This window comes from Scyliorhinus torazame, chromosome 1 (genome assembly GCF_047496885.1).
Source record: "Scyliorhinus torazame isolate Kashiwa2021f chromosome 1, sScyTor2.1, whole genome shotgun sequence".
Lineage (NCBI taxonomy): Eukaryota > Metazoa > Chordata > Chondrichthyes > Carcharhiniformes > Scyliorhinidae > Scyliorhinus > Scyliorhinus torazame.
Genome location: NC_092707.1, coordinates 19,763,207 through 19,777,053, shown reverse-complemented (window position 1 = coordinate 19,777,053; position 13,847 = coordinate 19,763,207). Strand labels below are relative to the sequence as shown.

At 47.5% G+C, this 13,847-nt stretch overlaps 1 protein-coding gene across 2 annotated transcripts in view; it reads right to left on the bottom strand.

Moving 5' to 3' along the window:
• Positions 1 to 3,549: 3,549 nt before the first annotated feature.
• LOC140389443 (somatomedin-B and thrombospondin type-1 domain-containing protein) overlaps positions 3,550 to 13,847 on the bottom strand; it is a 282,415-nt gene continuing 272,117 nt past the window's right edge. For both annotated transcript variants that reach the window (XR_011934410.1, XM_072473603.1), the window contains exons 4-5: positions 8,583 to 8,741; positions 3,550 to 4,168 (exon numbers count right to left, since the gene is read on the bottom strand). Coding sequence is in view for 1 of the 2 variants with exons in the window: in XM_072473603.1 (XP_072329704.1) it covers positions 4,063 to 4,168; positions 8,583 to 8,741 (265 nt within the window). In the remaining variant the exon portion in view is untranslated. The remainder of the gene's footprint in view (positions 4,169 to 8,582; positions 8,742 to 13,847) is intronic.

The window sequence follows — 13,847 nt, the reverse complement described above, 5'->3', positions numbered from 1 at the left end:
GCAAACGGCACTGGACCGATTGGCCAGACTGTTTTAGAGATCGCCGATACTGATTGAGGGAATCCAGTATCCAGAACCCTAGAGCGAGCTCCCCTACTCCTCTGGCATATTCCCCCATGAGATATTTTACATCCACCTGTGAGGGAATACGAGGTTTGATGTCCTATCCAGAAGGTGGCCCCTTAATAATAATAATCTTTACTGTCACAAGTAGGCTTACATTGACACTGCAATGAAGTTACTGTGAAAAGCCCCTAGTCGCCACATTCCGGCGCCTGTTCGGGTACACAGAGGGAGAATTAAGAATGTCCAATTCACCTAACAAGCACGTCTATCGGGAGGAAACCGGAGCACCCGCACAAAACCCACGCAGACACGGGGAGAACGTGCAGACTCCGCACAGACAGTGACCCAAGCCGGGAATCGAACCTGGGACCCTGGAGCTGTGAAGCCACAGTGCTACCCACTGTGCTACAGTACTGGTGCAGCATTCCCCTCCATACTCAAGAGTAACAGCAGAGAGTTTGTGCACAAATAGCTGGAGTGGGGACCTGAATCCACAAGCGCCCAATCCAAAGGCAAGACTGCTGGCACGAAGAGTCATTTGGAGATTTCGTACCAGTGGAGTAAGTGGGCCCTTCATAACGCTACATCTGCTGCCAATTGCTAAGCATCTGCAGATATTTCTGATCAAATAAATTATGCAAGTCACCCTTGGTCCTTCGAGAGTTAACGTGTTGAACAAACAGCTGTCACGGCGATGATCTGGCCTTCCCGTTCCCCTTCCATTAACCTCCAGGGTCAAAGGAGAACCCCATCTGGTTATGAATCAGACAGCCCAGTCTTTGAACATCGCGCCTGGTCATCCGAAACTCTTCTGCCTGTGTCTTAACCTACACCAAGTCCTGTTCCTCTATCACCCTGCGCTTACTGACCTACAATGGCTCCCAGTCGAGCAACGCCTTGATTTTAAAAATTCTCATCTTTCCCAATCCCTACATGGCCTCGCACCCCCCCCTCCCTATCTCTAATCTCCTCCAGTCCCAAAGCCCTCTGATATATCTAGCCTCTTGAACATCCCTGGTTTTAATCTCTCCACCTTCAGCTGCGAGGCCTCCAAATTCTGGAATTCCTTTCCTAAACCTCTCGTCCCTCTACCTCACATCCTTCCTTGAAGACCCTCCTTTAAACTTATCTCTTTGGCCGGGTTCACCTGTCCTAAAATCCTTATGTGATTGAGAATCATAGTTTGTTGTAAAATGTTCCAGTGAAGTTCCTTGGAATGTTTTATTACGGCAAAGGCATTATACAAGTATACGTTGGTGTTGGACAACAGTGAGGCTTGGATTAATAAATGGCAATTAACATTCGTGCCACCCAAGTGGCAGGCAGTGACCATCTCCAAAAAAAATGAAAATCTAACTATCTTCCTTTAAGATTCAGTGGCATTTCCATCACTGAATCCCCCACCATTAATATCCTAGGAGTTACCAATGATCAAAAAATGAACTGGACCAGCCCTATAAATACCGTGCATGCAAGAGCAGGTCAGAGCCTGAGAGTTCTGTGGAATAACTTACCTCCTGACTCCTTAAAGCCTGTCTACACAAGTGGGGATGTGATGGAATACTCTCCACTTACCTGGGTGAGTGCAGCTCCAACAACACTCAAGAAGCTCAACGCCAGCCTGGACAAAGCAGCCCCGCTTGATTGGCACCCCATTGACCAACTTAAACATTCGCTCCATCCGCTATCAGCACACAGTGGCTGCAGTTATCCATCTACAAGGTGCAGTGCAGCATCTCGTCAAGGCTCCTTCAACAGCATCATTCAAACCTTCAGCCTCTCTCACCTAGAGGTTTGAAGACAGCAAATGCATGGGAACCCCACCACCTGCAAGTTCCCCTCCAAGTCGCAGACCATCTTGACTTGGACATACATCGCCGTTGCTTCACTGTCGCTGGGTCAAAATCCTGGAACCCCCTCCCTAACTGGGTGTACCTACATCATAGGGATTGCACCGATTCAAGAAGGCAGCTCATCACCATCTTCTTGAGGGCAATAAATGCTGGCCTAGCCAGTGATGCCCACATCCCCTGAAAGGATTTTAAAAAACACCCGAGAGAGCCGACGAGCCCTTGCTTTAACACCTCACCCGCAAGACACTTCAGCACTCCCTCAGTAGTCCACCATGAATGCCAATAGCAGAGTTAGGGCCTTGTTCGAAGCCATAAATATGTAAGTGTAAAAGATGCTTCCTCATGTCACCTCTACTTCTTTCGCCAATCATTTTAAATCTGTGACATTAGGTTACTGATCCTTCTACCAGTGGAAACAGTTTCTCTTCAAATATATAAAACCTGGTCAGTGTCATCTCTGCGTATCTCCGAGGTACAAGATCACTCCCTCTCTTACTCACCATGGCATTAAGGAAATTTGTCATGTCAGCTACGACTCTCACCAACCTCGACAGATGCACCATAGAAAGCATTCTTTCCGGTTGCATCACAGCTTGGTATGGAGCCTGCTCTGCCCAAGACCGTAGGAAACTACAAAAGGTCATGAATGTAGCCCAATCCATCACGCAAACCAGCCTCCCATCCATTGACTCTCTCTACAATTCCCGCTGCCTCGGAAAGGCAGCCAGCATAATTAAGGACCCCACGCACCCCGGACATAGTCTCTTCCGCCTTCTTCCATCAGGATAAAGATACAAATGTTTGAGGTACCAGCCGACTCAAGAACAGCTTTTTCCCTGCTGCCATCAGACTTTTGAATGGACCTACCTCGTATTAAGCTTTTTTTTAAAATTTAGAGTACCCAATTCATTTTTTCCAATTAAGGGGCAAATTTAGCGTGGCCAATTCACCTACCCTGCACATCTTTGGGTTGTGGGGGCAAAACCCACACAAACACAGGCCGAATGTGCAAACTCCACACGGACAGTGACCCAGAGCCGAGATCGAACCTGGGACCTCAGTGCCGTGAGGCAGCAGCACTAACCACTGCGCCACCATCCTGCCCTACCTCGTATTAAGTTGATCTTTTCTCTACACCCTAGTTATGACTGTAACATTACTTTCTGCAGTCTCTCCTTCCTTCCCTATGTACGGTATGCATTGTCTGTTTCGCATGCAAGAAACAGTACTTTTCACTGTATACTAATACATATGACAATAATAAATCAAATCAAATCAAATACTGCTGTTGCTTTAAAGCTGGAAAGGCCTCTTATTGGTCCCTTAACTTCAATAGCCCCCCCCCCCCCCCCCACTGTTTTTATTTGGAGGTTGAGCCCACTCTCTGGACACTGATTGGTTAATTTGGGGAAAATCACTGGTTTTCCACACAATGCAAGCTTCTGATCACCATTTGAGTCCGACGGTGGGGTTCTGATGCCCAAATCCTGCCCCAGGATAGTGCTGGAGGGTTGATGACTGGCGTCCTCGCGTATGGGGGAGAATGCTGACATGACCAGCTCCCTGCGCCCCTGACATTAGTGTATGGGAAGCACCGCGTGAGGCCGGGAAAAAGGCGAATGCAGCCAGGTTTTATAATGATAATGGATTTATTCAAAAGTAATTTTAAATAATATTCAATCTTTGTCGCTAGACATTCCCATCTTTGCTGTTCCCAGTTACATAGCATATGGATAGACAAATAAAAAAACTCGACAAATAGTAGAAAACAGTTAAAAGGAAAATACTACTTTTTTGGTGTTTTTCTTTAATAAACGCAGGTGTGTTTGTGGAGGTAGCTTTCAGCAGAGTTTCAGAGGTAAAAGGTTGAAAGGTTCTCAGCTGTTCTCATTGTGCTTTCATTGTTCCGTCGTGAGGTTATAAGTCTCTGCATGTGCTTACGTAGAAGGATACTTGAGGTAAATAGCATGCAGCAAGGTTATATAGTCTCCCCTTCATCCATTTTTACATCTCTCTTGTCTCATTGTCAAACGCGGAGTCCAGAAAGTGGCAATGGCTCTGCCCAGGCTTCCTTGCCTCCTGTCGGCCCCAAAGGTGACTGCTGTTGCCCGGTGAAGTGCAACGTACCACATCCAAAACAGTATTAAACAAAGATCAGTGACTGTGGGGGGCAGCGGCAGTCTTCGCTCAGGGATTCACGCACCCACGATCCTTGGCAGCCCGGGATGGAGGCTGCTGTCCAGAATGTCCTGCAGAGGGAAGAAAGATCCGCACACACTAGATGCAGCTTTAGGAAACCAGGAATGCAAACATAAGGGGTGGGATTTTGCCGAGCTACCCCCCCCCCGGCCCGCGATTTCCAGGTCCCGCCGTTGTCGACGGGATTTCCCGTTGACTGCACCCCTCGTCGCCAGGAAACCCGTGCGACGTCGGTGGGACTGGGATATCCCGCTGGCACGAACAACCGGTCAATTCCGCCCAAAAGTATTTTGAGAGTTCATTATATTTTCCCACAACTTATCCTCTGGATTTGGATAAGGCCGCCATTTATGGACCGGCCTTAGTTCCTGAGGCACGATCAATTAGACTCGAAGACGAGGTTGTATCATAACTGAAGGCTTTAATAGACTAGATCTGTTCCCCAGCAGCTTCGGTACAGAATGAGGGCTGCTGGGACGGCACCTGTTCTTATACCCCGCCTATCAGGGCGGAGCTACATACCAAACAGCCAATGGTAAACTCCTAGGTTTACCCAATGGTCTACAGCCTCTCGGGTACTGCAATACCTGATACTACCACAGTTCCCTTGATATAAAACCGAGTGGCTTGCCCGGCTGCCTGGAAGGGCAACTAAGAATTGATCACTTCGATGTGGAGCTGGAGTCACGTGTAAATCAGACCAGGGAAAGACAACAGATTCTTGAACATTAGTGAACCAATCGGGGTTTTAACAAGAATCTGGCTTGTACAAGAAGAAAGAAATTCAAATTTACAATTGAGGTATTGGTGCTCATATTCTCTGGGTTACTCACCCAGTGAGATAACCTAGCCCACGTAGTTTACAAAGCAACTGTAAAACTGACAGCAGTTTATCTTTAGTGTAAATGCAGATTAAATCGAGGGGACTATCATAGCATTTACAGTGCAGAAGGAGGCCATTCGGCCCATCGAGTCTGCACCGGCTCTTGGAAAGAGCACCCTACCCAAGGTCAACACCTCCAACCTATCCCCATAACCCAGTAACCCCACCCAACACTAAGGGCAATTTTGGACACTAAGGGCAATTTATCATGGCCAATCCACCTAACCTGCACATCTTTGGACTGTGGGAGGAAACCGGAGCACCTGGAGGAAACCCACGCAGACACGGGGAGGATGTGCAGACTCCGCACAGACAGTGACCCAAGCGGGAATCGAACCGGGCCCGGGTACGACTGATTCTGTCCCCCACAGTGTATTTGCATGTATCAGGTTCTTTTGTGTTTCTGTTGTTTTTATATTGTACTGTCTTGCTAGAATAATGGAGTAAAGTGAATTATGCTGTGTTATGCTGTTTTGGAAGCTGTATGTTTTGAGATGATCTGAGGTTATGAGAGTGTTGAAATCCTTAATTTAAAATGGGTAAAACTGGGGCTTAATATTTATTCTAAATAGCTATCTTTTACCTATCAGGTGTATCAGGAAATAGTTGACTTCTACAGAAGGCTGGCTGAGCTTCTGTTGGTAAAACGTGTCAACTTGTTTACAAAACTGGATTTTCGCAAAATATTGGAAAGATGTCCAATGTGTAACTTGTTCAGTTTAGTGAAAATCAAAGGCGACAATGAGAATGGAGAGGTCCGTCATGACATCCCCCACATAATCACAGAATTGTTACAGTGCAGAAGGAGGCCATTCGGCCCATCGCCTCTGCACCGACTCTCCGAACGGGCATCGTGACTTAGTGCCACTCCCCTGCCTTTTCCCCGCACCTCTGCACACTGTTTCCACTCAAATAATCATCTAACGCCCTCTTGAATGCCTCGATTGAACCTGCCTCCACCACACTTCCAGGCCGTGCATTCCAGACCCCAACCACTCGCTGTGCGAAGTGGATTTTCTCACCTCACATCTGCTTCTTTTGCAAATCACTCTAAATCTGTGCCCTCTCGTTCTCGATCCTTTTACGAGCGGGAGCAATTTCCCCCTATCTATTCTGTGCAGCCCCCTCATGGTTTTGAGCATCTCTATCAAACCTCCTCTCGGCCTTCTCCTCTCCAAGGAGAACAGTGCCAACCTCTCCAATCTATCCTCATAACTGAAGTTTCTCATCCCTGGAACCATTCTTGTGAACCTCTTCTGCCCTCTCTCCACTGCGTCCACATCCTTCCTATAGTGTGGCGCCATGAACTGTACACAATATTCCAGTTGAGGTCTAACTAGTGTCTTGTTCAGCATAACCTCCTTGCTCTTGTATTCTATGCCCCTATTGATAAAGCCTAGGTTACTGTCTGCATATTAACTATTCTCTCCACCTGTGTTGCCACTTTACTGACTTATGCACATATACTCCCAGGTCCGGCTGCTCCCGCAAAACCTTTTTAGAATTGTACCCCTTATTTTATATTGTCGCTCCATGTTCTTCCTCCCAAAATGAATCACCTCACATTTTTCCTCATTGAACATCATCTGCCACCTATCTGCCCACGCCACCACCTTTTATAGTTCTGCACTGTCCACCTCACAGTTTATCCTTGTCACTGAAGTAAAACAACTGGAAAGAAACTGGGCATGTTATCTGTAAAAGAAATCTGGGGTTTACAGTGGTAACTCAATCCGAAACATGGGGGCTTTAACGATCTTAAGGCGGACCATAAAAAGACTCTTCGGCTCCAACCAGGACTCTCTCCTTAACCAGTGCTAGATCTGATTCACGGGAACAAAACCGGACGAGTAAGTGACATTAAGGTGAATAGCGACCACAATCGAACTGTTTTGGATCGCAACTTGGTGTTTTTACAGATTGGGGTTGGATTACGAGGAGAGGTTGCGTAGACTGGGACTGTACTTGTTGGAATTTAGAAGGATGCGGGGGGATCTTATAGAAACATATAAGATTATGAAGGGAATAGATAGGATAGATGCGGGCAGGTTGTTTCCACTGGTGGGTGAAAGCAGAACTAGGGGGGCACAGCCTCAAAAAAAGGGAAAGTAGGTTTAGGACTGAGCTTAGGAGGAACTTCTTCACCCAAAGGGTTGTGAATCTATGGAATTCCTTGCCCAGTGAAGCAGTTGAGGCTCCTTCATTAAATGTTTTCAAGATAAGGTTTTTTGAAGAATAAAGGGATTAAGGCTTCTGGTGTTCGGGCCGGAAAGTGGAGCTGAGTCCACAAAAGATCAGCCATGATCTCATTGAATGGCGGAGCAGGCTCGAGGGGCCAGATGGCCTACTCCTGCTCCTAGTTCTTATGTTAAAAGAAAAAGGAAAAATTCAAGAGAAAGGCCCCAAACTGGAAATGAGCTCCTTTCTGTGAAATGAAGTACAATCCGGTCCGGGTTAACAGGTTGGAAAATTGGCAACAGTGAGCGGCGGGATGATAATTAACTGCCGAGGTGGAGATCGCCTTACAGGCTGAAAACATCTCAGATAAGAGTCATTTGTGGTGTGCCAGAGGTTGGATTACCATTGAAGCCTACAGAAATTAATGTAAAAAATTGAGGTTTTAAGATGGGGCCCATGTTAAATATGGGGCGGGACGCGGGGGGGGGCGGGGGGGGGGGGGGCAACAGTGAGAAATGTTAACACTAGAGGAAAAAATATTATAGAGGAAAGCGAAATGGGAGGAGGTTTGAAAGGTTATGAGGGGGGTACAAAATGAACTGCCCATTCAGGGGAAGCAGCAATGCCTTTTATAAGCATCTAGAGGTAAAAGAATGTTCAAGTAAAGGGGTTAGGCCACTGAGAGATACATGGGCAACTTGTAATTGAGAGCAAAGAAGTGGCAAGGATATTCACTACCTACCACACCTTCACTATTAACAAAGCAAAGTGGAATTATAAGTAACTCTGAGAATCTGGTGGAGGCAACACGCAAGTCAAAAGGTCATGAAAACCGCACATCGGGATGGCACAGCAGTGATTAGCACTGCTGCCTGCCTCACAGCGCCATTCTATGGTTAAATAGTAATGTTAAAATAAAGGCAAAAAATATCAGAAGATGTTGAAAGATTCTCACACAGTTTGGTGAAAAATCTTCAATGCAAACCATGGCATTGTGGTATTGTCACTGGACCAGGAATCCAGAGACCTGGGGTACTGCTCTGGGGTCCCAGGTTCAAATCCTGCCACTGCAGATGGTGAAATTTTAATTCAATAAAAATCAGGAATTAAAAGTCTAATGATTGATGACCATGAAACCATTTTCAATTGTCGTAAAAACCCACCTGGTTCACTAACGTCCTTTAGTGAAGGAAATCTGCCATCCTTACCTGGTCTGGCCTACATATGACTCCGGACCAAGAGCAATGTGGTTAATTCTTACCTGCCCCCTCAAGGGCAATTAGGGGCGGGCAAGAAATGCTGGCACAGCCGTGTCCCACGAACGAATCCCCCCCAAAATTATCTTTTTATTTTATAGGAACCTTTAAATTGGATTTCACCATGATGAGCAGGTGGCTCCCTACCTGCTTCCTTCCAGTCCATCACCCTCGCACCGATCTCTGATCCCCATGGCTTCTCCTTGACATTCAACGCACACGTATTTCTCCCGGAACCGGTAACTGATCCGCAGCCCAAGACGGCAAGAGGGACTCACCTCCTTTATTCGGAAATAAGTGCAGTAACTGTCAGGGGGAGAGGGGAGAGAAAAGAATGGGAATTGTTGGGTGTTAGTGTTCGGTCTTGTCGGTACAGGGGCTCAGTTCAACTCGGGGGGAGGGGGGGGACCATTAGATCTTAAAACTCAGGCAACAGGAAACACAACCACAAATTAAAGCAATTTTAATCTCTTCTTAAAAACTCTTTAATGGGATGTGGGCATCGCTAGCCGGGCCAGCATTTATAGCACATCCCAAATTGCCCTTAAACTTAGTGGCTTGCTAGGCCTTTTCAGAAGGCCCGTGTCGCCAACCCTCCAGTTTTGACCTGGGGTCTCCCAAGAATTGAAGGTCAGTCTCCAGGACACTGCTGTGCGCCACCCTGGAGAACAATCATCAGGCCGTTAAAAAAAAGGCTGGCGTTCCTTTGGTCTTTTTATTTACCCAGTTCCCTTTACTAGATATTAAAAAAACGAAAATTGGGGTTTAAAGGCTGTTCAGTCGACAGTCAATTGGGTAGTGAGACTTTTCTCCTTCCAGCTGGCGTAGGAAGGCCGTACCTCACAAGGGTGAGTCTGTTGGCCGACTCATTGGCCGGAGCTTGGGGGCTGACCGTGTGACGGAGCATTGAATCACAGTCAGCAACCCGGCAGAGGGCGTTCAGAGTCAACCACACCGCTGTGCGCCTGGAGCCATGCAGAATCAGAGAAAGTGTGCAACAGAGAAACAGGCCGCTCTGCCCATCGTGTCTGGGCCGGCCGAATGACGAGCGACCCAGCCTAATTGCAATTTCCAGCAGGTGGTCCAGAGGTCTGCAGATCCAGACACTTTCCAAGCAAGGTGAGGGTTGCTCCCCCTCACAACCCTCTGGGTGAAAAAAAATCTTTCCTCAATCTATGCCCCCTACATTGACCTCTCTGCTAAAGTAACTAGGCCGCCAACATCCACTCTATCAAGCCTATCACAATTTTAGAAATTAATTTCCGGGATGTGGGCCTCGCTAGATAAGCCAACATTTAATGCCAATCCCCTGTTGTCCTTGAGTTGATGGCGGTGAGTCCAAAGAGGTGCAGGTTAGGAGGATTGGCCAGGATAAATTGCCCTTAGTGTCCAAAATTGCCCTCAGTGTTGGGTGGGGTTACTGGGTTATGGGGGTAGGGTGGAGGTGTTGACCTTGGGTAGGGTGCTCTTTCCAAGAGCCGGTGCAGACTCGTTGGGCCGAATGGCCTCCTGGCACTGTAAATTCTATGATAATCTGTCTTCTTGAACGGCTGTGGTGTAGGTACACCCACTGTGCTGTTTGGGAGGGAGTTCCAGGATTTTGATTCAGCGACAGTGAAGGAATGACGATATATTTCCAAATCAGGGTGGTGAGTGACTCGGAGGGGAACCTCCAGGTGGTGGGGTTCCCAGGTATCTGCTGACCTTGTCCTTCTAGATGGTAGCGGTCGTGGGTTTGCAAGATCATAGAATCATAGAATTTACAGTGCAGAAGGAGGCCATTCGGCCCATCGAGTCTGCACCGGCTCTTGGAAAGAGCACCCTACCCAAGGTCAACACCTCCACCCTATCCCCATAACCCAGTAACCCCACCCAACACTAAGGGCAATTTTGGACACTAAGGGCAATTTATCATGGCCAATCCACCTAACCTGCACGTCTTTGGACTGTGGGAGGAAACCGGAGCACCCGGAGGAAACCCACGCACACACGGGGAGGATGTGCAGACTCCGCACAGACAGTGACCCAAGCCGGAATCGAACCTGGGACCCTGGAGCTGTGAAGCAATTGTGCTACCCACAATTGTGCTGTCTAAGGAACCTTGGTGCGTTTCTGCAGCGCATCTTGTGGATGGTACACACGGCTGCTACTGTGCACTGTTGGTAGATGGAGAGAATGTTTGTGGAAGGGAAGTTAATCAAGTGGCTGCTTAGTTCTGGATGGTGGTGAGCTTCTGTTCTGTTGAAGCTGCACTCATCCAGGCAAGCGAAGAGTATTCTACCACACTCCTGATTTGTGCCTTGTAGATGGTGAGCAGGCTTTGAGGAGTCAGGAGGTGAGTTACTTGCTGCAGGATTCCAGCTCTAGTAGCCACAATACTTTTCTGGCTAGTCCAGTTCAGTGCCTGATCAATGGTACCCCCATGATGTTGATAATGGGGGTTCAGCGATGGCCATTGAATGTCAAGGGGTGATGGTTAGATTCTCTCATTGGAGATGGTCATACCTGGAACCTGTGTGGCACAAATGTTAGTTGTCACCTGCCACCCCAAGCCTGGATATTGTCCAGGTCTTAGCTGCATTTGGACATGGACTGCTTCGGCATCTGAGAAGTTGCGAATGATGCTGAACATTGTGCAGTCATCCGCGAACATCCCTACTTTATGAAATGAAAAAATGAAATGAAAATCGCTTATTGTCACAAGTAGGCTTCAACTGAAGTTACTGCGAAAAGCCCCTAGTCGCCACATTCCGGCGCCTGTTCGGGGAGGCTGGTACGGGAATTGAACCGTGCTGCTGGCCTGCCTTGGTCTGCTTGAAAAGCCAGCGATTTAGCCCTGTGCTAAACCAGCCCCTTAATGATGGAGGAAAGATCATTGATGAAGCAACTGAAGATGGTTGGGCCCAGGACACTACCCTGAGAAATTCCTGCAGGAATGTCCTGGAACTGAGATGATTGACATCCATACCTACCACAGCTATCTTCTTTTTGTGTTAGGTATGACTTCAACCTGTGGACAGGTTCTCCCCTGATACCTACTGACTCCAGTTTAGCACGGGCTTCTTGATGCCATACTCAGTCAAATGCTGCCTTGGTGCCAAGGGCAGTCACTCTCACCTCACCTCTGGGAATCAGCTCTTTTGTCCATGTTTGAACCAAGGCTGTAATGAGGTCAGATGCTGATTGGCCCTGGCCGAACCCAAACTGAGTGTCCGTGAGCACCTCAATCAAGTCTCCCCTCAGCCTCCTCTGTCCCAAGGAGAACAACCCCAGCCTCTCCAATCTTTCCCCATTGCTGCAATTTCCCAATAAACAAAGAACAAAGAAAAGTACAGCACAGGAACAGGCCCTTCGGCCCTCCAGGCCCGTGCCGACCATGCTGCCCATCTAAACTACAATCTTCTACACTTCCTGGGTCTGTATCCCTCTATTCCCATCCTAGTCATGTATTTGTCAAGATGCCCCTTAAATGTCACTATCGTCCCTGCTTCCACCACCTCCTCCGGCAGCGAGTTCCAGGCACCCACTACCCTCTGTGTAAAAAACTTGCCTCGTACATCTCCTCTAAACCTTGCCCCTCGCACCTTAAACCTGTGAGGTAATGCATTTTGGAAGGTCTAATGCAGGTAGGGAATATACAGTGAATGGTAGAACCCTCAAGAGTATTGAAAGTCAAAGAGATCTAGGAGTACAGGTCCACAGGTCATTGAAAGGGGCAACACAGGTGGAGAAGGTAGTCAAGAAGGCATACGGCATGCTTGCCTTCATTGGCCGGGGCATTGAGTATAAGAATTGGCAAGTCATGTTGCAGCTGTATAGAACCTTAGTTAGGCCACACTTGGAGTATAGTGTTCAATTCTGGTCGCCACACTACCAGAAGGATGTGGAGGCTTTAGAGAGGGTGCAGAAGAGATTTACCAGAATGTTGCCTGGTATGGAGGGCATTAGCTATGAGGAGCGATTGAATAAACTCGGTTTATTCTCACTGGAACAAAGGAGGTTGAGGGGAGACCTGATAGAGGTATACAAAATTATGAGGGGCATAGACAGAGTGGATAGTCAGAGGCTTTTCCCCAGGGTAGAGGGGTCAATTACTAGGGGGCATAGGTTTAAGGTGAGAGGGGCAAGGTTTAGAGTAGATGTACGAGGCAAGTTTTTTACGCAGAGGGTAGTGGGTGCCTGGAACTCGCTACCGGAGGAGGTAGTGGAAGCAGGGACGATAGGGACATTTAAGGGGCATCTTGACAAATATATGAATAGGATGGGAATAGAAGGATACGGACCCAGGAAGTGTAGAAGATTGTAGTTTAGTCGGGCAGCATGGTCGGCACGGGCTTGGAGGGCCGAAGGGCCTGTTCCTGTGCTGTACATTTCTTTGTTCTTTTGTTTGTTCTATGCCCCCTAGTAATTGACCCCTCTACCCCGGGGAAAAGCCTCTGACTATCCACTCTGTCTATGCCCCTCATAATTTTGTAAACCTCTATCAGGTCGCCCCTCAACCTTCATCGTTCCAGTGAGAACAAACCAAGTTTATTCAACCACTCCTCATAGCTAATGCCCTCCATACCAGGCAACATCCTGGTAAATCTCTTCTGCACCCTCTCTAAAGCCTCCACATCCTTCTGGTAGTGTGGCGACCAGAATTGAACACTATCCCAATCTTGGCAATATCCTCGTAAACCTCCTCTGCACTATCTCTAACGCAATTACATAGTTTCTGTAACGAGATGATCAGAATTGTACACAGTGCTCAAGTTGTGGTCTAACTAGTGTTTTATACAGTTCCAGCGTAACCTCCCTGCTTTTATATTTTATACCTCGGCTAATTTGGACAAGATTCCATTTGCCTTCTTAGCCCACCTTATCAGCCTATCCTGTCGCTTTCATGGATCTGTGGACATTCTGTCCAAGGTCCCTGACTTCCTCTCCACCTCTCAGTATCCTCCCATTTATTGCGTATTTCTTTGATCTTCCCAAATCCATCACTTCGCACTTCTCCGGGTTGAATTCCATTAGCCATTTTTCTGGCCACCTGACTAGTCCACTAATAATTTCCTGCTGTCTACAGCAATCCTCCCCACTATCAACCACACAGCCAATTTTTATGTCATCTGCAAACTTTGTGATCATTTCCCTAACCCTATATTTATAACCAAATCATCAATATATACCACAAAAAGCAGGTGATAGAGTATTGAGCCCTATGGGACCCCTTTAGAAACGTCCTCCAGTCACAAAAATACCCATCAACAATAACTCTTCTTTTCCAGCCACCAAGCCAACTTTGTGTCCAGCTTGCTACATTCCCCTGCATCCCATTATTGTTTGTTTTTTTAACCAGCTTGCCATGTGGGACCTTGATAAAAGCCTTTCTTAAATCCATGTAGACTACATCAACTACATTACCTTCAG